This window comes from Pituophis catenifer, unplaced genomic scaffold (assembly GCF_029215685.1).
Source record: "Pituophis catenifer annectens isolate HBS135680 unplaced genomic scaffold, rPitCat1.0.hap2 SCAF_6, whole genome shotgun sequence".
Taxonomy (NCBI): domain Eukaryota; kingdom Metazoa; phylum Chordata; class Lepidosauria; order Squamata; family Colubridae; genus Pituophis; species Pituophis catenifer.
Window position 1 is genome coordinate 98,089,310 of NW_027256886.1, and position 26,163 is coordinate 98,115,472.

A 26,163-nucleotide genomic window follows, 5' to 3' on the forward strand; every position below is an offset into this window, starting at 1 on the left:
ACCCATCAGGATACAGATGAGGGAGAAAGTCATGTTAGTTGCATAGACATTTATCACTAGTCATTACATATTTTTTCATAAACAAGTTAGTCAAAAAAGGAATAAGGAATTAATGTTGCCTGTGTGTGTGTGTGTGTGTGTGTGTGTGTGTGTGTGTGTGTGTGTGTGAGAGAGAGAGAGAGAGAGAGAGAGAGAGAGAGAGAGAGAGAGAGAGAGAGAGAGAGAGAGAGAGAGAGTGTTTGGCTGTGTGTCCCTGTGTATTCATCTAAGGGTATGGTGCTACTAACAAGTAAGATGAGACAAAGCCTTCTGCATGTTGGTGCTACCATATCTGCTGAGAGTGTGGGTTCCTAGCTATGCCTCCTGTTACATTAATGTGCCTCCCCTTAACATATTTACTTATGTTGAGATATATATATATATAAATAAATAAAAATCTTCTCATACTTATGGGTGGGATGTGTCTTCCTTAATCTTGGGTCCTCTACCAGAGGCCTGGGGGGCGTTGAAGGTTCTGCCCAGGACCTTAGCTGTTCCTAGCACCACACTCTTCAGAGACCTAGTTCCTCCTTCAGGCCCTGGTGCCTTTTTCCTTCCGATGCTGCTTGTTCCTTTCACCACCACTGTCTTCTGCTCTATGTATATATCAGCCTGTCTGGAAATCCCACAGGATCTTATCTTTCTTATTCTTATCTTTCTTATTCTCAACGACCTTCTGTGTGGTCTCTCTCTCCCTCTCTCTCTCTCTCTCTCTCTCTCTCTCTCTCTCTCTCTCTCTCTCTCTCTCTCACACACACACACACACACACACACACACACACACACACACACACACACTGGAGGTGGCTGCCGGATTGATGGCTGACTCCATTTCCCTCAATCCTGTTCTCTACTTTCTATCTCTCCATCTTTTTGGTTATCATATTGATGTATTCTCATTGTGTTCCTTTTTGATTTTAATCATTCCAGAAGAGACTGGACAGTCACTTGTCTGAGATGGTATTGGTTCTACTTTTCTGTTTATAAGCCTTTTTGTTTTTGCTCCTTTTTATTATTGTAAGGAATCTTGGCTAGCCCCATGATTACATAGGCAACAAATAAATGTAACAACAATAATAAAAACACACACACTTTCCCATAATATGGATAATTTTGTACTCAGATAACATGCATCATTCTTCTAGACAAATTTTATATGTACATTTTTCTATACAAAATCCAGACAATTGGGAAACGATCTAGTCAGTATTGCAGGGAAAGTTTGCTTAAAAATGGAAAACAATTTTCTCCAACATTTAAAACATGTTGAATCTTGCAAAGTGGGGGTTGTCACTAAAAGAAGAAGAAGAAGGAGAAGGAGAAGGAGAAGGAAAAGGAGAAGGAGAAGAAGAAGAAGAAGAAGAAGAAGAAGAAGAAGAAGAAGAAGAAGAAGAAGAAGAAGAAGAAGAAGAAGAAGAAGAAGAAGAAGGAGAAGAAGAAGAAGAAGAAGTAGTAGTAGTAGTAGTAGTGGCATCTTTTATTTGTCTCAGTGAGTAACACAGCCAAGTCAACAACTGGTGGTAGATCCTTGCAGTCTTCGGTGACAGTTTAAAGGGAAGACAGGAAGGCGAAGACAAAAAATAGAATCAGCACCAACTGTTTGTTTCAAAGAGGCATTAATTTGCAACTCCACTTTGCAAGCAACATGCCTCAACAACTAATACGGCAGGCTACCTTCTTGTGTGCAGCACAGCTTGTTAGTGAATAGAGGGAAAATATTTTGACAGCAATTTGAGAAATGCTCTGTAGTGCTCAATAGCTTGGATGAAACAAAAGTTCAGGGACAATGGGAATCTAAGTACGAGTCAACAGTAGTTGCATAACTAATTTGCAGGGAAACTGCTGGAAAACTAGAGAGTCAGTTTTGTCTAGTGGTTAAGGTACCAGACTAGAAAATGGGAGACCATGAGTTCTAGTCCTGCCTCAGCTGTGAAAGCCAGCTGGGTGACTTTGGGCCAATCACCAGGAGACTGTGAGTTCTAGCTCTGCCTTAGCCATGAAAGCCAGTTGGGTGATTTTGTTCTGCCTTAGTTCTGCCTTAGCCATGAAAGCCAGTTGGGTGATTATTCTCATTGTGTTCCCTTTTCATTGTGTTCCTTTTTGATTTTAATCATTCCAGAAGAGACTGGACAGTCACTTGTCTGAGACGGTATAGGTTCTCCTGCTTGAGCCAGTCACTTACTCTCAGTCCAATCTTACAGGGTACTTGTCCTGGGCAAAATAGCAGGAGGAAGGTGCACTGAATATATTTGCCACTGTGTGTCATTTGTAAAAAAACAATAAAGCCTGAATACAAATAAAAACAAAACCAAGTCTTGAGCTAGAGAATTCCTTCTGATCCTCTGGAGAGAGAAGTGGCATTAGTGGTACCAATGACCCCGATAAACGATAATATGGCTTCAGGTTTGATTCTACTTCCATCTCCGTATTGAAGGCTTGCCTCTCTGGTATCTCCTGTACAAGGACCCATACTGCAACCTTTCCCAACTGGGTTGGATAACATCTCCTTAATTTAGTTCCAAGCAAAAGAGACTTTCCTAGTGGCACAGGTTTATCTATGCCAAGAATTTTGATTGTTCCTTTGATCTTAGAACATAGAATCATAGAGATGGAAGGGACCTTGAAGGTCTTCTAGTTCAAGCAGGAGATGCTATACCATCTTGAGGAGAAGGGCTAGCTCTTGAAAACTGAAAACACTAATGTTTTAATACAAGAACATTTGATAATTCTCTCTAAGAAATGTCCATAGCTTTACTTGGGAAACCAAGCTGACATTTTGAGAAAAATTGAAGTTATCTCTGAATATATAATACGCAGTGTTTCCTGCCTTTTTTTTCCTCCTCAAAAATGTATACAATTGATTGTCTAGAAGGATTTCTTTCTTTTACCTAATTTCATTTGTATTAGTTAATCCTCTTCTTCCCAGCGTCAAGACTGTCCTTTTGTCAGTAGCACAACAAGCAGTTGGGTATTATTTTGTGCCGGTGAGTCTATGAATTCAGCTTTTTTGTACTGGCAGATGGTCTATCCTTCTAGCAGTTTAGTTTTCAAGGCCAGCTGTTTTTGATTTACTCTGTATTGCTTTGTTGAAAAAGAGGTTTTTAATTTTCTTTTAATGCTTCAAGTGAAACAATAAAAATGCTGTAGTATTTTGGAAAGATCATTTGTAGCATGGTAGATGGGATTCATTTTTTCCACCTGTTCTTCCTTCCAAATGCACATCTGTAACACTCAGGGGAAAGACACAATCAGTTTTTGCATTACAGAATTTTTGTGAGATTTTACTTTTTCAAACCAAGGTTGGGTTTTCTGAATATATTATTCAACTGCAGGATTCAACCAGGAATGAATGCCTTGTTAAACAGTTTCAACAATATCTATCATCTAATTTCTTTGGGTAAGTAACAGAATAACAGAGTTGGAAGGGATCTTGGATGTCTACTAGTCCAATCCTCTGCTGAAGTATTCCTATACCTAGGAATGCTTCAGCAGAGACAAATGGTTATCCAATCTATACCATTCCAGACAAATGGTTGTCCAATCTCTTCTTCAAACCTCCAGTGTTGGAGCATTCATAACCTCTGAAAGCAAGTCATTCCACTCATTAATTGTTCTCACTGTCATGAAATTTCTCCTTAGTTCTAGGTTGCTTCTCTCCTTGGTTAGTTTCCATCCGTTGAGCCTTGTCAGGTGCTTTGGAGAATAGTGGTTAAATATTGTGTAAATCTTCTCATGCATTAAAAGCCAGCTTTGCTTTTGAGCCTCATCTTAAGTCCAAGACTTCAAACAATATCTGAAGATAGTTGTTGAAGAAATTGTAAATAAAAATAAACAAAATAAATATACCCCACTTTTTACGTGAACCTCTTTTGCTTTAAAACAGTGGTTTTGTAAATCCCTTTGTATCAAGGGTGGGTTTCAAAATCAGTTGCTATCAGTTTGCTCGTGGGCATGCACAGAAGTATCCGGGCAGCTGGGTGGAGTCTCCCGCCAACACCGCTACTGGTTCTCCCAATCCGGGGCTAACCGGTAGCAACCCACCACTGCTTTGTATTACTGTTTTTTTTAAAAAAAAATAAATAAATCTGAAGGAACAATGAAAAGGAAAAGGTCAGCCTTGCTGATTGCCTCAGACATCAAAATTGTTCAAATAAACCAAATAACAGCAATGGTGGTTCAGAGCAGAAAATTCTCTGGAGAGACAACGAGGAAGCGAGATCACTTGATTTCAAGTGTTCGAGAAGGATTTTCACAGATGTTGTTTATTTTTCAATATCCATCCCGAGGCGAACAGCAACACGTTTGTGAGTTTTCTTCTCTTCTCTAGTTGCTTTCTTGTTGCCATGAAAACAGCACAGTCTCTCTCAGAACCCCAGAAGGTAATGTGTCTGTTGCCATAAAAGGCACCGCCTTGGCAAATGGTAGAGCCAAACAAAACCCAACTGGAAAAGGAGGGAAGAGAAGATTTTCTGCAGCTGGGGGTGGAATATCAGGAGATTAAAATCCATAAGTGAAGGGCGTGTTGAGAAATGTAATAATCAGAGGCATGGGAAAAAACTGACAGAGTTATTGGAGAGAAAGGCACTGTTGGTCTTAGCCACAGCTTTAGCGAGTCAGGTCTTATTTATTTAAGAAGAAACTATTTGAAAAGTTTCTCAGCTCTCATGGCAAGAAATGTCTCTGCCTCCTCTTTTTCCTTCCCTCCTCTTCCCTCTCTTCTTTCTTTTTCTTTCTGTCTCTCCTCTCTCTCTTCTCTTCGGTTCTCTCCTTTCCTTTTCTCTTTTTCTTTCTTTCTATCTCTCCTTTCTTTCCTCTCCTCTTTCTTTCTTTCCCTCCTCTCCTCTCTCTCTCTCTCCTCTTTCTTTCTCTCTCTCTCTCCTCTCCTCTCCTTTTCTCTTTCTCTTTCTCTTTCTCTCTCTCTCTGCTCTCCTCTTTCTCTTTCTTTCCCTCCTTTTCCCTTCCCTTTCTTTTTCTTTCTCTCTCCTTTCCCCTCTCTCCCCTCTCCTCTTTCTTTCTCTCCTCCCTCCCTCCCTCCCCCCCTCTCTCTGTGTCTCATCTTCTAAATCTGACATTTCTCATCTTCACTTCCACAATGGCTGACTAGGAATGAAATTAAATAAAAATTATTCTGGTGAGACAAGTAAGCTGAACTTAAGCCAACAGTGATTTTCCAGGAGTAGTTGCATTTGAGAGGAGGCAAACAGCTTTGGAATAAAGAAACAAGATTTAGAGCATACTCTGTATGCTTTATCTGTTAAACATGGCCAAAGGAAAGCTGGTAATTTTTAGTTCAGCGTTTCTATGGTAATAGCAGGTTTTAGTGTGCAAACATTCTGAAATGGGGCATGGGTTAAATTCATGACTTTTCTCACTGCTTTTCAGAAGAACAGTATTGTTAATTGCACACAACTCGAGAGTTGATGTAAATTAACTAACCTAAACTTAAATTAACTCAAATGTGGAGAATCTTAAATTCAGATTAGGAAGAAGTTTGTGTGTGTATTCAGTAAGTTATGAGGTATTGAAGAATCATCAACATTGATTTTAAACCTCCAACAACATTAATGTTTACCCTAATTCACTGCCTTCCTTTTCCAAAATTTCCTGCATTACTATGCAGCATATGTAATCATACCTCTTAGTACAGCAAGCATATTGTTCCACTGAACAGTTCCCAGCCCTTAGGGTAAAAATGTTGGATATGAATTTTGGACACAATTGATTTCTTACAATCTGTATTTTCCCAGTGTTTGGCCTATATGGGCAACAATGCAAGATGTTAGATTATAACTGACCTGGTAGAGAATGGGAGAGCATGAGAGAAGGGGAAGGTTTGTCCAGGGAATGGTAATCATTACAAAAATCTCAGTGGTTGGCTTTGAACTAATGTGATCATACTGGATTCAGAACAAACAGTTGCTTGATCTGTTGGTTGGGGAACACTCAACAACTGGAGGTTGAAATTTTTCATTAACCAAGTGAGAACTTGCTTCAAGGAAAATATTGACTGAATGTATTTAACTTTGAAGTGTTCCCTTTATTAGTGGCTCTTAATTGTCATGTGCGCACATGTGTAAGAGAGAGAGAACCCCATTTAGATGTAAAAGTTAAGCTACCAATCTAAAAAGCAAGACAGAAGAGAATATTTGTAGCTCAAGGTTGAACTGTGGGGTCCTTGGTACTTTATAAGCTTGATGGTTTTCTTGCAGATGTTTCATTATCAACTAGGTAACATCATCAGTTTTAGAAGGTTGAATACTAACTCTCCTACTTCTAGCACTGACGATGTTGCCTAGTTGGGTAATGAAGCATCTGAGAGCTTCAAGGACCCCACAGAAACCAAGACTTTGTGAATTCTAGTCCCACCATAGCCACAAAACACTTTGGACCATTCACTTTCTCTCAAGCTAAAAGGATTAAAGCCATGGCAAACCACTTCCAAAAAGATTACCAAGAAAACTTCAGGAACTTTTCCAGGGACGTGAAGGCACACAAGGACACACACACTTTTGTGAGATGAATATAATCTGAAGTAATATCAACTTCTCTCCCTAAACTGTAAAATATTTCTCTGCTAAACTTTGCTATATTCTCTCTCTCAAAGATCAGCTTCAATATCTGATATTTCTTTTCTTTTCTTTTTTAATTTTTAATTTCTAATATCTGATTTTTAACAATCCCTCTTTTCTCCAAGTTCCTCTCATATATTCACTGGATAATGAGGTCAAAGTTAGGAAGGAAAGACAAGTTGCAATCTATCAGGCCAGCGTTTATTCTTTTCCCAGAATTGCTTTTCATTTTGTTGACTTAGGTCCAGTCGTTTTCTCCTTCTAAATATTTGATATTTGATCCACTAACATTGCCATCCAAATTAATTCATACACTGGTGTTTCCTCTGTATAAAAGATGAGATTCCTTTTGCCTCTAGCACTGGGCAACTAGAGATACTGAATTATCTCCAGGCACTTTTGATTAAGATTGCTGGTTTGCTGCCACTGGGAACTGTGCCTCAGTACCAGCATTGTTAGGATACTGTCACTCCTAATTATCCTGAGCAGGGTTGGTCAGGGTTTATCAGTGAGTCTGATAAGCATTATTGATCTTCTACTGCCTTTTATATTTATATATTTTATTTTTTTACTAGCTGTACCCGGCCACACGTTGCTGTGGCCCAATCTGGTGCTTCCGCTGGACTAAAAGAGCAAGGCTGAAGTTCCAAACTCTCCATGAACATTTGGTGGGCATGGCCAACTCAACATCACTCACTTTCATCAGTCATATGACAGCTCCCGAGCCACGCCTACCCAGCTGGTGATTAGGGCAGAGAACTGGTTGCTAAAAAACAATGGGAACCACAAAATCCTCCCTCTCTGTCTCCCCCTCTCTCTCTGTATCTCTCTCTCTCCCACCCTCTGTCTCTGTATCTCTGTATGTGTCTCTCTCTCCCCCCCATCTCTCTGTATTTCTCTATGTCTCTCTCTCCCTCTCTCTCTGTTTATCTCTGTCTCTGGCCCGGCCTCTTCTGCATCCCCCACCATTGCCCTTACCTTTTCAGGCCAGGCCTTCGCAGCTCTCTGCACCACAGCAGAAACTCGGGGGCCCCCTCCGTCCTCCCTACACAGATGTTCTCTGGGGGCTCGATGGGGAGATGCATAGCAGGGAAGGGAAGGGAAAGGAGGGAGGGAGGGGGTGTGGCGGGGGTTCGAGGCTGGTTTGGGGCTTCCCGCCTGAAGGAAGAAAGCGGCAAAGCCAGGAGCCACGCACAACCCACTGGACCCCTGCTGCGCAGTTCTCCTCCCCCACCTGCCAAGGGCAGGGGAATGATTAAATCCCTCGCTCTTCCAGGCAAAATGAAGGAGGGCCAGCCATCCTCCCTCCTGCCCGTTTCCACTCCCTGGAGCCTCTTTTCTGCCAGAGGCTGAAATTTTCATGTAGGCTCCGTGAACTGCCACAGCGCTCACCTGGGAATCAAAGGCGGCGCTGGTCAAAGGCGACCCCCAGGCTCCAGTTGCCTCCATCTCCCGCTCACTGACCGGATTCGCATAGCGCCGGTTAGCGGCTGGTCTTTCTGACCTCAGGGCCTGTGGTAGCGCTGGGCCAGGCACAATTCGGGCCAGGCGAGGGACAGAGGGTTCCCACTTGGTGGACCCAGGCAGCCTCGTTGCTAGGTGTTCTTTGGAGGGAGCCCCGAGAGCGGCTGGCGAGGGGAAATGGGCAGCAGTGGCGGGCGAGGCTAGTTTGCGGGGCGGCCGGGGGAGGGGGAGGTCAGAGCCAGGCTTGGGCGGGCCCCACCCCACCTAGAAGCGCCGGCTGCAAGGGCTTCCTGGCGGGGAGCCGGCTGCCTACCTGCTGAGCCTGGTGGCAGGATATGGCCCTTGGGCATCTCTGCCTTCCAAATGCGCACTTTCTTGGAAGCAATATGGAGAGTCTAAATATAAGGAGTAGAAATCTGTTGAGTGTAATCAGGGCTGGGAGGCTGCCATGTTGGTTTTATGTCCCGCAGATGGCGGTGATTTTCAGTGTTTTTCAACGTTTGTCAATATCTTTCAATATTTTTCATGTTTTTACCTGTCACAGGTGTGACATGTATATAATATAGGTATATAAAAACACGCCCATAGTCGAATGCAACGTTGTGTCAAAATTTGAAAGCAATCGGTGAAGAACTTTCGGAGATGTGCGGTTATGTACAAACGGACATTTACATTTTTATTTATATAGAAGACAAACAAACATTTAATATATCAATCCTCCCTTCCCTGTGACATCTCGGTGCTATCTTCCAAAATTCTTCTTCTTCTTCCATAAGTTTCTTCTATCTTGATCTTCATCTGAACCATTCTAACAATTCATTGCTAAAACAATATTCTAGTCATCGATTTTTTTATACATATTTATAAAATTAATCATTTATATTTCCTTTCCAACCAGCGATAAAAATAATTCCATATCTTAAAAAATTCTGACTCTTCCCTATCCTTAATCATCAAAGTTAATCTATTCATTTCTGCACAATCTAAAATTTCTTTTATTACTTCTTCTTCCAAAGGTATTTTCTCTGCTTTCCAATTTTGAGCATTAACAATTCTTGCAGCTGTTATTACACGTATAATCAGGTAAATATTTTCCTTACTAATTTTTTCAGGAAGGATACACAATGGGAACAACTCTGGTTTAAGTTCAATACGTTGCTGTATCATTTCTTCCAACCAAGTTTTAATTTTATTCCAATAATTTTTTGCTTCAGGGCATGTCCACCGCATATGGTAATAAGATCCTGGTATTTGGTGACATTTCCAACATTTAGCTGATTTATTCTTGAACATTTTTGCTAACTTCTCCAGTGGCATATGCCATATATAAAACAGTTTATATTGCTTTCCTTATATGCAGTGGACATTGTTAATTTATAGTTCCTTTCCCATAGTTGTTGCCATTTTTCAAGATCAATTGAATATCCAAAATTTCTTCTCCAAGCTATCATTGTTTCTTTTACTTGCTTCTCCTCCAATTCAATGTACAGCAAGAAATTATAAAATTTTTAATTAAATTTTCCTCTGTTCCTATGAGTATCCTATCCAACTCAATCTTTTCCAAATAAAAACCATATAATTTAGCATCTTTTTCATATCTTGTTCGTATCTGCATATACATTATACCAATCTGTCTCAATCCCCTGTTCTTCCAGTTCTCGTTTCTATTTCAATTCCCCCTTATCCGTTAATAAATCCTTACATCTAACAATATTTCCAAAGTTAAAAACATTTGGGTGTATTAAAGCTTCCGTTATTGATAACCATATTGGTATTTTCACATAATATTTATCTCTAACCTTCTCCCATACCAATAACAATGTATTTCTTATATAATGTCTATGAAAATATGTATGTAACTTATTTCTACCATACCACAAAAAAGCATGCAATCCCAGTTGTAAATCATGCCCTTCCAATGTCAATAACCTTGTATTTCTTAGTTCAATCCATTCCTTCAACCATGTCAATGTGGCCGCTTGACAATACAACTCCCAATTTGGTAAACCAAATCCCCCTCATAATCTCGTGTCTTGCAGCATTTTTATACTTATTCTTGCTTTTTTCCCTTGCCATATAAATTTCCTCATTATCTTGTTAAGATATTGAAAGTAAGTCTTCAATTTTTATTGGCACAGTTTGGAATAGAAATAGCAATCTTGATAATATGTTCATCTTTATCAATGCAATCCGTCCCATAAGTGATAGTTAAAGATTCTTCCATTTTTCCAAGTCTTTTTCAATTTGTTGTTTTAATTTGTAATAGTTTTCTTCTTTTATTGTTGTACATCTTGAGGTTAAATATACTCCCAGATATTTAACTTTTTTCACCACTTGTATATCTAAATTTTCTTTAATCTCTCTGTTTTGTTTTTCTGTTGTGTTTTTCACCAAGATTTTTGTTTTATCTTTATTTATTTTCAAACCAGAAACTTTTCCATATCTGTTCTAGTAATTTAGGGCCTTTTGTTTGCCGTTCCTCTATAATGAATACCAAATCATCTGCAAACACTTGTAATTTGTACTCCACTTTTTAAATTTTCATCCCTTTTTTCTCATCATTTCATCTAATATTTCTTTTTTTTATTTATAAACTTTTATTAATTTAAGAAACCAAAAAATACATTTATAAATAAAAGTAAAACAATATACAACAAGCTTCATCTTAATGACATCTAAATGTAATGTCTGAATTATTACAATATCAATAACCTATATTCTTCAGTATATATTCTTTCTCTCACCTTATATAATGATATTATTTTATTGATATTTGGTATTTCTTTATTAAATTTCATTTGATATAGAAATTTATTTTACTTTTTTGAGATTTTCCTTTTATTTGATTTTTTTTTCTTTCTTTTTTTCTCCTCTAACCATTGATACCACCTTTGCCAGACCAAATAATATTCAGATTCTTCCTTTCCTTGAATTTCCTTGGTGAGTCTATCCATCTCAGCACACTCCATAATTTTAGATACTATTCTATCTTGAGTTGGGACTTCTTCTTGTTTCCAATTTTGTGCATATACGATTCTTGATGCAGTCAAGATATGTGTTATTAAATATATTATTTCTTTTTCATATTTACATGTAGGTATTCCTAATAAGTATGTTTCCAGTTTTAATGGTACTTTTTGAGTTGTTATTTGTTCCAATTGCATTTTAATATTGATCCAGAATTGTTTAGCTTTAGGACATGACCACCACATGTGGTAGTATGTCCCTTTTTGTGCTTTACATTTCCAGCAAAATGAAGATGTACTGGGAAACATTTTAGAAATCCATGCTGGTGGTAGATGCCACCTATAGAACATTTTATAAGCATTTTCTTTGTATGGTACAGATAATGTTAATTTGTTGGTACTTTTCCACAATTTTTCCCATTTATTTAATTCTATAGGATAACCAAAATTCGTCACCCATGTGATCATATTTTCTTTAACTATTTCCTCTGCTAGTTTATATGCCAATAGGAAGTTATAAATTTTGGTTATTAATTTCTCATTGAGGCCCAATAAAATTTTGTCTAACTGATTTGGTTCCATTTGAATTCCGATTTTTTCCGTATCAGTTTTATATCTGGATTTTAATTGTAAGTATGTCCACCACTCCATTTCCACACTTTGCATTCTTAATTCTTCTCTTGTTTTTAGTTTTCCTTCTTCATTTAAGATATCCTGGTATGTTTTCATTTTATTTGTATCTGTTGTATTTGGATAGATAAGATAAGAATGACACCAGACCCACACTCATGAAAACCACACAGGATATCACCATCACACATCCATGCAAAAAGCAAACCCACACTGATGAGACACAACCACAAACCAGAAGCCAGACCACAGCTGCATCATTAGCTACTTTAAACCCCTCCAATCCATACATGAAGCAAACTGACACTCACCATGAAGATGTGGCATGACCACGAATGTGAAGCCAAACAACAGCAACGCAGCTCACCAGCTCAAATCCCCCTGCAACTCAGACTAACATGAGCACAACCAAGCCCCCACCTAAACAGAACACACCCCCATCCAATCAGAGCACAGCCAACCCTCCATCCAATCAGAGCACAGCCAAACCTTCAACCAATCAGAACACACCTCCACCCAATCAGAACACAGCCAAGCTCCCACCCAATCAGTTCATGCCCCCACTGGCAGTTAAAAGGAAGAAACAGCTGGAATCACACATTGCTCCTAAAAGCACAAAGCCGAAAACACCAGCCTGAAGATGACGAATGAGACTTCATCGAAATGTTGCCAAGACACCTCCAATTTTACGCGGGAGAAAACCCAAATAACCAAAGACCTATGTGTATATATATATATATTGAAAAAAAAATTATTTATTTTTAAACATAAAACATAAAACACATCTTTTTAGAGCAAGGGTTGGATCCGGTATAAAATAAGTATAAGTTCCAAATTTCATCCATTAACATCTTAAAGAAAAGAAAGAAAGAAAAAGAAAAAAAGAACAAATCTAAACCCAATTTTTATCATTCCATCTGACATCTTATTGTAGCATTTAACATTCTACTTTGTAATCACCCCAAATCTTAAACTCCAAATCTATACAACTCTTTATAATATTCATTTATCATTTTAACAATCAGTATTTCATATATTTTCCTTACTTCAAAGACCCAAATCAAATCAATGTTTCTTTTAAATCACATCTAATAACCAACATAGAATATTTTACTCCTCTCTTAAAAACATTTCAAAAGCAATTCACTTTAAAATTTATTCCACATTTCCACCTATAATTTATTATACCCAAAATATTTTGTTTTTGCTAATTACAAGCTTCTTCTCCATTACAGCTAATCCTGATGTTTAAATGGTTCATAACTTATATAGCTATTCCCCAACAATATTTTCCTCCACTTCTATCAATTTGGCTGTAACTATTTTCAAAAATATCTCCTTCACTTCTCCTACGTTTATTTTTGGCTGGATTGCAGCTTGGTTAGCTGGTTTCCAGGGTTGCTTTCCTCCACTCCTAGCCTTATTTGTTAGCTGGATCACAGTTTGGTTTTAACTGCTCTCCAACATTTTGTCCTCCACTACTCCTAGTTTTATTTTTAGCTGGATAACGGCTTAATCAGCTGTTTTCCAGGGATGCTTCCTTCCACTCCTAACCTACATTTAGCTGGTTCACAATTTGGCTTTAACTGCTCCCCAGTGTTGTCTCCTCCTCTCCTCCTAAATTTATTTTTGGCTGGTTCACAGCATAGTTAGCTGTTTTCCAGGGATGCTTTCCTCCGCTCCTTACCTTATATTTTACTAGTTTTAACTTATATTTAACCCCCTCTATCAATATTTATTAATTCAGATATGCATGCTAAAACTATTGAATATGACATGTCATGTTAAAGAAATAGATATGGTATTTATGCATGTAGGCCAAATTTACAGACCGGATTCATAGTCTGGGAGCATCATGAAAGAAATGTTTCCCCTATGTGTCAGAAAGATGGACCTCTGGAGCTTCTACAGATTTTAGTTGCCATGAGTGTTCACAATGAGAATATTACTTATTTGAGCTATTTAGGGCTGTTGACTTTTAAACAGTTTTAAACTATGCTAGAAAGCAAAGTTTCAAATGTAGTAGTATTTTGAAATGGCTCATGGCATAGGACCAGGATATCTACGGGACCGCCTTCTGCCACCAACAGCCTCCCACCGACCAGTTCGCTGTGGTTATGTCGGCTGGCGATGCCCAGGAGGAGAGCCTTCTCTGTTGGAGCTCCTGCCCTTTGGAATGAATTGCCCCGAATATTCGTAACATCTCTGACCTCCGGGTCTTTCGCTGTGCCCTCAAGACCCTACTGTTCCGACAGGCAGGGCTGTCTAACTGAATGAGTTTAAATTGGGTTTAATTTTGGGTTTTAAAATTCGGCCAAAACTATTTAATGATTTTAATTAATTTTAACTATGATATTGTATATTTATGTTTTAATTCTGGCTGTACACCACCCCGAGTCCTTCGGGAGAAGGGCAGTATATAAATAATAATAATAATAATAATAATAATAATAATAATAATAATAATAATAATAATAATAATAATAATAATAATAATAATAATGCAAAAATTCAACATGTTACCACCAACAGCAAATGCCGCCTCTGCAATGAGAAAGATGAGACAGTCGACCACCTGATCAGTGGGTGCAGCAAAATTTCACAAACTGACTACCTACAACGCCATGACCGTGTTGCTAAAATCATTCACTGGAAATTGTGCCAGAAGTTTGGATTTGAGTACAGCAAAAACCACTGGGAACATCAGGTTGAGAAAGTTTTAGAGAATGAGAAACTCAAGATCTTGTGGGACTTTAGGATTCAGACTGACAGGCACTTGGTCCACAACACACCTGACATAACAATAGTTGAAAAGAAAAAAGTATGGCTCATTGACATTGCAATACCTGGTGATGCACAAATTGAAGATAAGCAGCAAGAAAAAATCACAAAGTACCGAGACTTACAAATTGAAGTTGAGCGACTGTGGAAAAAGAAATTGTGTGTTGTCCCGATTGTAATTGGAGCCCTCGGAGCAATACCCAAAGGGCTACCCCGCTATTTAGAAATTCTAAATTTGCCGGACTTGAACATTTTGACTCTATAAAAAACCACCTTACTCGGAACAGCTTACATCCTCCGACGATACCTTAACAGTTCCTAGGTCCTTGGTTAGGACTCGAGCTGCTGAGCTATTAACCAGCCTCAAAGGCTGTGAATCTCACTAAAGATTAACCAATAAATTATTATTATTATTATTATTATTATTATTATTCTGGATTAATTATAAACTATTACCAATGAAGCTTAATCCTAATAACAAAGATGATTAGGGAACTGGAGACTAAAACATATGAAGAATGATTGCAGGAATTGGGTATATCCACTCTAGTAAAAAAAAGAAGGACTTGGGTGACATTATAGCAGTCTTCCAATATCTATGAGGCTGTCACAGAGGGGGTCAAACTATTTTTCCAAACACCTGAAGGCAGGACAAGAAGGAATGGATGGAAAGTAATCAAAGAGAGATCCCATTTAGAACTAAGGAGAATTTTATTTACTTTTTTGGTATAATTTTTTATTTTTATTTTTATTTTTATTTTCTTTTAATACAAAACATTCCCATCATTCATTAAACAGTGTGTCGTCTGCGTACAAATATTTTGTGTCATAACAGTTAAAGCTAACTGTTAAAGTTAAACAGTTAAAGTTAAACAGTTAAAGAGCCTTGGTAGTACAGTGGTCTAAGGCACCCTGTTATTAAGCTGGTTATTAAGACCAGCTGCCTGCAATTACTGCAGGTTCGAATCTCGCCAAGGCTCAAGGTTGACTCAGCCTTCTATCCTTTCTAAGGTAGGTAAATTGAGGACCCAGTTGTGGGGGCAATAAGCTGACTTTGTATAAATATACAAAAGGATGAAGGCTATTGCTGAGCACATTGTAAGCCGCCCTGAGTCTCCGGAGAAGGGCGGCATATAAATCAAATTAAAAAAAAAAAAGCTTACCACTATATTCATTATTTATATCTATTCTTATTTTAATATTAATACTTAATACTTAACATATCTATTATCATAACATTTCTCTTCTTAACTTATTTAACTTTGCTATACATTACTTTCATATTTATTCTCTAACCATTGATAAAATAAATCCCATATATTATAATAATTGGATTCTTCCTTCCCTTTAATTGCAAGTGTTAATTTATTCATTTCTGCACATTCCAATATTTTCACAATCACGTTTTCATCTGCAGGAATCTCTTCACCTTTCCAATTCTGTGCAAATACAATTCTAGTTGCAGTTATTACATGAATAATCAAGTATACAACTTCTTTACTATAATTCCCTGGTAAAATCCTCAACAGGAATATCTCAGGTTTTAAATCAATATGCTGCTGCGTCATCTTCTCCCAAACACATACAAATTCTTGCCCAGTATTTTTTTTTGCTTCTACACATGTACACCACATATGATAATATGATCCCAGTGTCTAATGGCATTTCCAACATTTAGTTGATTTATCTTTAAACATTTTTGCCAGTCTTTCAGGTGACATATGCTATCTATAAAACATCTTGTACAAATTCTTCTTGTATGCAGTAGACATTGTTAACTTATAGTTTCTATCCCATAATTGCTGCCATTTATCTAGCTCTAGCATATGTCCAATGTTTTTTGCCCATGCTATCATTGTTTCTTTAACTTCTTCTTCTTCTTCTAATTTGATATTCAATAAATAGCTATACAATTTTCTTATCACTTCATCTGTTCCTGTTAATATCTTATCTAATTCTGTCAATTCCATATAAAAATCATATAATTTTGCGTCTATTTCATATCTAGATTATATGTGCAGTTGTGCGGAGCTGCCGAGTGGAGCGAAGAACATGCCGACACAGATGCATTCTGATTGGTTGGTCCATAACTCCCTCCAGGCGGGAAATTGAAGTGCGTCTATTGGGTATGGCATTTTGACAGCTCAGTATATAAGAGCTGTCAACTTGTTCACGTGTTGCTGTTCTGTTCTGGGTTGCCTCGTTAATGTTAGATCATAATAAACTGTTAACTGTTAGCAATCCGTTTCGCCTCATTCAATTATTGAATGTATAATTATTCATTTTCACTACTACTATCCTCCCCAGGCCAAAGCACTGTAATATTTCCATCTCCATTTTTTCCTGATTTTTTTGCGAACCTTCTTCTTCAGTCTTATTCCTCCGCCTTCTTTTATTTTTATAAGTTCTTGACTTTTCAACTGAAGTTGCTGTACCTTACAATCTTGTTCTCTTGTTCTCTTCGCAAAGTAATTCCTTTCAGTAAACACACCTCTTTCACTGTGATTGGGAGTCCATTTTTGTAAAATAGTTGTAAAATTCCACTTCAAATCCTCCTTCTTATATTGGAAATCCCAATGCCTCCTGACAATATTCCAGTTGACTGTATCAAAGCCTCTGGAGAAATCTCTCTCAATATTTCCTGGTTACGCTCCTTCAAACCTCTCAGCCTTTCCTTCTTAATTTGAAAAACATCCATTCCATTTTCAAAAGGCACATTAAACTGGATTATTTCTTCCACCTCTTCATTCAGCAACTCACTATTATTTGGCAACTGGAATACCGATACAGTATCTTCACTTGTATCTTTATTTCGAACTTGAGTAAAATCCTTCTTGAAGAGCCCTTCCATTCTTTCCACTAACACGGAGATAAATGATTCTAAAATTTCTTTAAAGAGATCCACAATCACTATTTGTGTATTTACTGATGTTTGTAATAGTGAGCCTCCATCACTTTCAAAAAAGCCAGCCATTTTTTTTAATCCAACCACCTTGAACAATGCTGGATGTTAACAGCTTTAATGAGAGTTAACTTTCACTTTCACACCCTATTAAGCACAAGCGCCATTTTCTTCACTCCTTTAATCAACTTCAAAGGATGGCAATTTAAGTGTGGAATTAAGGGTTTGTTACTTGTGATTGTCAGCTCTCCTGTTTTCACTCTGTCTGCATAGATAATCAACTTAGATCTCAGTAAAGACTGCAGAAGTGGTCACGACGTTTTTTTCTGCTTAAAGCAGAAGCGCCCTGGTTCTCAGAGTTTCACCAGATTTCCTGGGGAGCTCTCACCCTCCAAGCCCCCAAAACTATTTCAGGGGCTTCTGGGGAGCTCTACCCCCATCCAATTACTCTCCTTTCCCTCTTCTCCTGGGGGAAAGGTTTTCCAGCTGCCGGACAGCTGATTTGCGCTGTCAGGGCGGCTTTACAAGATCACAGGGCTGGGGACCTCCGGTCTGGCTTCCGTCGCCACCAGACGGTCCTCCGTGACCGCCAGCCCCGTTGCCTGTAAAGAGCCACCTTTACATCTGAAAGGCGGCTCGAAAAACTCAATTTCCTGATGGAAATGTGAGTCAGAGCAGGAGAGGGCAGGTAGAGCCCTCTGCGAAGTCCCCAGAGTTTTTTTTTACTCTTGGGGACGAGCAGATTGTGGCTCCCTATTCTCCCTCGCCGCTGCTCCGGGCTTCGGGAGAACTCTGCCTTTTTGGAGAGCCAGGCGCCGGGACCGGACCAACTAATAAAACTAACAGATGGTTTAGTTAAAGAGAGCGAGATTTGAACCTGGGACCCTAAATCGCAAGTATTTTTAATGACTTTATAAGCGTTTCTAACTGAGGGGAAAAAAAAAGTTTAAAATGGCGACTGCTGAGGCTTGAGAAGAAAGCCAAAAGTCCTTCTGTAATAAGCTACAAAGTAGCGAAATACTCAGTGCCGGCTAGAATCTAGAAGGAAAATATTCATATTAAGTTTTTCTTTTCTTGGAGATTTGCACTTGATCTTGTTTGGGGAAAAGTTTTCTTTAAAAAAAAAAGACCTCTTTTGTGTGGCAGGATGGCGTTAAAACTAGCGTCTGACAAACAAGCAGTGGGGGGGATGCTCCCCCATTTGCAATTATGTGAACAAGCTCTGAGCTTACAGAAGCAGAATGGTTTTAATTTAAAAGAATTTCTTCAGGAGGAAATGGTAAAATATCACGAGACTGTGAATCAGAAATTTGAAAAATTAAGGCAGGAAATTAAAGAAATGATACAACTAAAATATGATAATCTGCAACGAAAGATTGTAACAGTGACTAATGCTTTTTCAGAAGTTGTTATAAAGATGGATACAAATATCAAATTATTAGAGTCTAAAATGGAGGAAGTTGATGATAAGATTTATAATCTGGACAATAAAATACAAAGAATTGAAAATGATTTGATAAATATTCAAGACAATAGTTTAGAAGTAAAGTCTTAAAAGGAAGCTGGTCACGAGACCTACAATGCAGAAGATATAAAGCAAGGGATTGAAAGAGAAGTTGTAATGATGCAATACAGGCTCACAGAATTTGCGGTCAGAATGAGAGGGTTACAGGAAAATAATAGAGATGATCTAAGAAAAATATCTGCTCAAGTTCTGGCTGGGATTTTAAAGGTTCATCCTGAGGAGGTATCTTGCAAAATTGACAAGGCCTATAGAATAAATTCTTGGATTGCAAAGCAAGGGCAACTGCCTAGAGATGTGGTGATTTACTTCACAGATAAAGAAATAAGAAATGATATTGTGCAAAAATCCTTTAATTCTACTCCACAACTGTATGGAAGAAAGATCTGGATATATAAAGAATTGCCGCCTAAGATGTTAAAAGATAGAAAGAAATTTGGACTTTTGGTGACTGAGCTAAAAAAACAAAATATCTCATTCAGGTGGGACGTTCCAGTTGGTATAATACTGAGATATCAAGGAGAAAGATATCAGCTAGATACTGTTGAAAAAGCGGAAGAATTTTTCTACAAGGTTCTTAAAAAGCAAAATCAACAAGAGATAGAAATTCAAGATAAGCAGAAGGAGATGGAAGTAATGAAGAAACAACAAGTTACAGAGGTCTCTATAGGTGAGCCGCTTCTGGATTCTCCTTCAGAGGTCTCAGCTGGACTACTTAATACAAGAGAGGCGGCTTTGGATTCTAATGTAATGACTTATCAAGTTACAAACCAGCATGGAAATCAATTAGTTGATACACAATTTATAGAACCAGAATGGAGATTTATGCCACAAAAGCAAAACCAACAAGATCAAGTTATAGATCAGCATGAAAACCAAATAGTTGATATACAATTTACAGAAAGGAAATCAGGATTGAGATCCAACCCACAAAAAGTCAAGAAAAGAAGAAGTAGGTCTCATAAAAATAAAAACTTTTAAACTAAACAACAGTGTAATGCCAGTTACTTAAGAGATGATTGAATATATGAAAAGATAATTGGCGAAGTATTGGTTTATATTATCCTGAGGAGAATGACAGACCTCTGCAGTGCTGTACTTTTGGGATGTGAAAAGGGCCTTAAACTGAATGGATTGGAACTATCTTTTTTTGGATTCTTTGATAAATATACTACGTTTATCTTGAGCTACGAGGCAAGAGTGTTATGGAATTGGGGCACGCAGATAATCTAGCTGTTACCCTATTACGGTGGTTGGAATTAATAATTTGGATAAAAGACACCTCTATAGACACTATATGGAATACAAATATAAAGTCACTTGGGTGGTTGGTTTTTTTTTTTTTTTTTTGAAGATATTTGCTATTGATGGGGGCAGATGGTAATGGAAGATACCGAACATACTGTTGGAATCAGGATGTGATGTTACCCTAACATGGGTGATGGAGTTTACTATCCAGCTGAAAGACATTACAGAAGATATTATATGGATTACAAGCCTAAAGTCTTTTTAAGTGGATTTTATTTACATAAGGGAATATTTTTTAGTGTTGTGGGCAGAAGAACAAAGATACTAAGAATTATTAAGTATGGTAGTCTTGTAGGAAAGTGGGTGGAGACAGGTTAGTTTATTGATTTATTGATTGTTTAGTTTAAGAAAAGGGATATTATGTTTAGATATGAATATATGTAAAAGATTTGAGTTAAGAGATATAACAATGGGGGTGAAGGAAATGGGTAGACTATGAATTGAATAAATGTTAAATTAGAATTTATTATATAGTTTTATAGTGGAAGGCTTTGAAATGTTATATTAATATACATAAAAGATTCGATTTAAGAGATATATGTATGGGGGGTTAGAAAAAGGGTAGATTATGAGCAGAAATCGCTAAACTGGGAGATATAATAATATTATTATGTTAAATTAGGAGTTATTATATGATGTTATAATAGAATGTCATTTTGAAATGTATAGTATAAGGGGGATATGATAATATTATTAGAAAGAAAGGGTCAGCATATGGGGATGGAGTAAGGGGATGGTAAAGTATTATATAATCTGTTATGAACTTGGGTTTTATTATGAAGAAGTCACAGGGGGAGGGGAGGGTGAGGGGGGGTTAGGGAGGAGGGGGAAAAAAGGGGGGGAAATTTGTATTTGAAAAACTTTTTCAATTAAAAAAAAAAAAGATCACTGGGCTGGCGCTCCGAAAGAGAGCATCCAGCAACATCGGCAGTGCCACCGGAAGTCCTTATCTGTTTCTCAAAATGGCCATTACAATAAACATCTTCACACCTGTGGATTGGCTAAATCCACACTCGGATGGGAGGGAAGGATTCTAAAGCTCTATTTCTAACTGTAGTTTGGGAGGAAATTTAGAGTTTGCTTCACCTGTCATGCGATCACTTCTTCTCAATAAAAGGTTCCTTTTGAAATACCGTGTTTCAAGAGTCTATACTTTCTTGGGAAAGGAGGAGAGGCAGGACCTGGCAGTTTAACAGATTTAACAGATTAACAGAGTTGGAAGGGACCTTCTAGGTCATCTAGTCCAACCCCCCCCCCACTCAAGCAGGAGACCCTATACCATTTCTGACAAATGGCAGTCCAATTTTTTCTTGAAAGTCTCAAGTGATGAAGCTCCCACAACTTCCAAAGACAAGCTGTTCCATTGGTTGATTGTTCTCACTGTCAGAAAGTTCCTCCTCATTTCTAGGTTGAATCTCTCCTTGGTCAGTTTCCATCCATTATTCCTTGTCTGGCCTTCAGGTGCTTTGGAAAACAGCTTGACCCCCTTCCTCTCTGAGGCAGCCCCTCAAGTATTGGAAGACTGCTATCAGGTCTCCCCTGGTCCTTCTCTTCCCTAGACTAGCCATGCCCAGTTCATGTAACTGTTCTTCATATGTTTTAGTCTCCAGTCCCCTAATCATCCTGGTTGCTCTCCTCTGCACTTTTTCTAGAGTCTCAACATCTTTTTATAGTGTGGTGATCAAAACTGGATGCAGTACTCTAGGTGTGGTCTTACAAGGGTTTTATAGAGTGGTATTAGTACCTCACTTGATCTTGATTGTATCCCTCTATTAATGCAATTTAGGATTGCATTGGCCTTTTTAGCTGCCACTGCACACTGCTGGCTCATATGTAGCTGATTGTCCACTAAGACTCCAAGATCTCTCTCACAATCACTGCTATTAAGCCTGGTTTCCCCCAGTTTATATGTGTACTTTTGGTTTTTCTTACCTAAGTATAAGACTTTACTTTTCTCTGCACTGAATTTCATTTTGTTAGATAGGGCCCATTGTTCAAGTCTGTCAAGATCCATCTGGATCTTCAGCCTATCTTCTAGAGTGTTAGCTATTCCTGCCAGCTTAGTATCATCTGCAAATTTGGTGAGTTCCCCTTCTATTCCCTCATCTAAGTCATTTATGAAAATATTGAAGAGTCCTGGGCCTAAGACGGAACCTTGTGGCACCCCATTGCTTACTTCTCTCCATGTAGACTTAGACCCATTAAGGACTACTTGTTGAATATGGTTTGTCAGCCTGTTGCGAATCCATCTGATGGTGAAGCTATCTATCCCACTTTTTTCTAGCTTACGAAGAAATAGGTTCATGGGTGAAATGCTCCTGGTTCATACCGGATCGCCTGATCCGGTAGCAATGGAGGCAGGTGGTCCGGAGAACCGGTAGCAAAAGTCCCTGCCCACCCCATGCCCAGCTGAGCTGCACAATCATCAGAGTCTTTTCTTTTATTTTTAAAAGCATTTTTTCTACAACCTCTTTGGCTGAAGAGGTTGTAGAAAAAATGCTTTTAAAAGCCTCTGACGATCCCAGCTGAGTTGCCTGATCAGCAGAGGCTTTAAAAAAAAAAAATCTCTGACGATCCCAGCTGAGTTGCCTGATCAGCAGAGGCTTTTTTTCCTTTAAAAACATTTTTTTAAAAGAAAAAATGCCTCTGCCGATCAGGGAACTCAGCTGGGATTGTCAGAGGCTTTTAAAAGAAAAAAAGCCTCTGCTGATCAGGCAACTCAGCTGGGATCATCAGAGGCTTTTAAAAGCATTTTTAACAACCTCTTCGCAGAAGAGGTTGTAGAAAAAATGATTTTTATTTTTTTTAAAAAAAGTTGGCCACGCCCACCCAGTCACATTACCCCACCACCACCAAGCCATGCCCACAGAACCGGTAGTAACAAATTTTAGATTTCACCACTGAGTAGGTTGTAGTCTACTTTGTCAAATGCCTTGCTGAAGTCTAAGTATATTATGTCAACAGTATTTTGCTGGTCTATTAATTTAGTCACTATGTTATTCTATTAGTAGACCTCCAAGAAGATATCAAGTGGTCTTGAAGAAGTAGCACTCCTCCACACTCAATTTCTAGCAAAGGTTACCCCTAAGGTGACCCAAGCAATCCCGATCTCATACAGGTAGTCCTGCACTTACAACTTTTCATTTAGTGACTGTTCAAAGTTACAACGGCACTGAAAAATAGGATTTATGACCATTTTTCATGGTTGCAACCTTTGCAGCATCCCCATGATCACATGATCAAAATTCAGATGCTTGGAAACTGGCACATATTTGTGACCTTTGCTATGTCCCGGGGTCACGTGATCCCCTTTTGCGACCTCCTGACCAGCAAAGTCAAGGGGGAAACCAGATTCATTTAACAACTGTGTGACTAATTTATTCAGTGCAGTGATTCACTTAACCATTGTGGCAAGAAAGGTCATAAGATGGAGCAAAACTCACCTAACAAATGTCTCACATTTCAACAGAAATTTTTGGCTCAAATGTGGTCATAAGTCGAGGACTACCTGATTAAAGGCTACCCAAAGCCTGATTAAAATTGATGTGACACTCAATAAACTAGGAGTAACAGTAACTGTAACAGAGTTGGAAGGGACTGTGGAGGTCATCTATTCCAACCCCCTGCTCACGCAGGAGACTTGTACTAGGGATTTGAACAGCTGAACTGCCAACCTTTCTGATTGACAAGCTCAGTGTCTTAGCCACTGAGCCACCTAGTCAGGCTAATAATTTTATATATTATAATATATAATTATAATATTATAAGCTTCTATTTTCTTTTCTTTCTATGATTTCTCTCTTTCTGGAAGGCCAAAATCTGCTAGAACTGCCAGTTACATAAATCAGTTTTGCTTTATTATGATACCGGTAGGTATTATTACTCGTCAAGAAGCAGAAGAACTGTTGATGAACAAGCCTGAAGGGACATTCCTTGTGCGGGTCAGTGATAAAATATGGGGATATGCCCTCTCTTACCGGCATCACAATGGCTTCAAACATTTCTTGGTGGATGCATCAGGAGATTTCTACAACTTCCTGGGAGTGAATCCCAACCATCACACAACACTCACAGATCTTATTGATTTCCACAAGGTAAGAGCTGTGGCCATTGCAGAGGATTGCAGTAGGACAGGCACCAGACACTCTAGCTTGTATTCCTAAATTCAATTTGCTCTTTAAATATGATTCCCAAAACAAGGTTTGCCTGCAATCAATTGCAACACAGCATAGCAGGAAACTGACAGGAAACTATGCACATAAGGCAGGGGTATCAAACTCAAGACCTGGGGGCCTGATCCAGTCTGCGGGATGCTTAGATCTGGGCCAATGGGCCACTCTGGAAACAGCGAAGGACCAGCCCGTGGTGCCTCTGTCAGCAAAAATGGAGCTCAAGAGGGTCACATGCTCCATTTTCGCTGGCAGAGGGTTGCAGGAGGCTGTCCCAGCTGAAAATGGGGCTTGGGAGCCCGTTTTCACTGAAAGAGTCCTCGGGCCAGCACAGGTGCCCCTGACATGAGTGATGTCAAGCTGGCCACATCCATCTTGGCCATGCCCCTCTCCCCCCCTCCCCCTGGTCAAACACAACCCTGATGCGGCCCTCAATGGAATTGAGTTTGACACCCCTGAGATAAGGTGAAGATTTCGTGTGAATGTCAGTTGTGTTATGTGTATATGTCTAAAATTATTCTGTCAGTTACTAAGTGAGCAACAACTTGGCTGATCTTAGATTTTAGAAGATAAGCAGGGTCAGCCATGGTTAGAACTGAGACAGAAGATCACCTGAAAAATTCAGAATAGATCAGAGATGATGGTGACAAATCACACAGCCAAGAAAACAATATAAATGTCAACATTAGAAACTCAATTCCCCTCAAGATCATCCATAGCTTTCTCCCCTTCTTTCATTTGGTCTGGTTGGGGATGTTGCGATGGGACTAGGTTAAACAGAGTTATTATGAAGATCTTCTCTTTAAAAATACCTCAAAATCATGCTAATATCCCTGCTACCCCCTGTTTTATTCCTACTCAGTCATGCTCAGCCAATTTCTAAACATGACAACATGGTTTTAAGTTTGTAGACTGAGAAGCACCTCAAACTTACTTGAGATATTGATAAACCTGAAGACTTGTGCTAATCAATATTTTTCATCCAGCTGATGATATTTTTTGCATTTGCAGGAAGAAATAATAACATCTTCTGGTGGAGAGTTGCTTCTGGAATCTTGCAGACAGACAAAGAGCACTCCTGACTATAATTTGTTATTTGAATGACTGCTTTTATGGTTTACTCACCCCCTTCAGACCCCAGTAGAGGTTTTGAAGAACCAAAATTATTAGCAAAAGAGCCCCTCTCTGAGAAGTAAGGTTCTTATTATTGTCAGATCATCATCTGCAACCTGTGTGAACAGATGTCTTACGAAGATGATCCAAGTTTCTATCTGCATGCATTATTTATGTCATACATAATACAAAGCTGGGAGCAGCTGGACCTGGTGGTTCTATAATTGTACTCCCAAATATAGTGAATGCCCAGTAAAGATCAAATCCCCTTTGATTTTTCAAATAATTTTCACTATGAATTATTACAAAATTATATGATTTATTTTATTTATTTAATTTGTATACCGCCCTTCTCCAACAGGACTCAGGGCGGTGAACAGCCACGGTAAAACACAACATATAAAATTTAAAAGCAGTTTAAAAGACATTAAATAATTTTGGCCATCAATTTAAAACAACCCAGTTAAAACCAATTTTGAATTAAAACCGCAAGGATGGGATCAAGCCAGCCCGACTAGATGGAATAAGTGTGTTTTCAGGGCCCGACGAAAAGTCTGGAGGTCTGGTATCGTGCGTATCTCTGGGGGTAGGTCGTTCCAGAGGGCAGGTGCCGCCACAGAGAAGGCTTTCCCCCTGGGGGTCGCCAGCCGACATTGTCTGGCCGACAGCACCCTGAGGAGGCCCACTCTGTGTGAGCGAA

General features: G+C 38.7%; 1 protein-coding gene across 1 annotated transcript in view; it reads left to right on the forward strand.

Moving 5' to 3' along the window:
- The window catches only part of SH2D4B (SH2 domain containing 4B), a 204,168-nt gene extending 178,714 nt beyond the window's left edge, over nucleotides 1–25,454 (forward strand). The window contains exons 9-10 of the mRNA XM_070945383.1: nucleotides 24,055–24,275; nucleotides 25,362–25,454. Coding sequence (XP_070801484.1) covers nucleotides 24,055–24,275; nucleotides 25,362–25,454 — 314 coding nt within the window. The remainder of the gene's footprint in view (nucleotides 1–24,054; nucleotides 24,276–25,361) is intronic.
- Nucleotides 25,455–26,163: the final 709 nt, after the last annotated feature.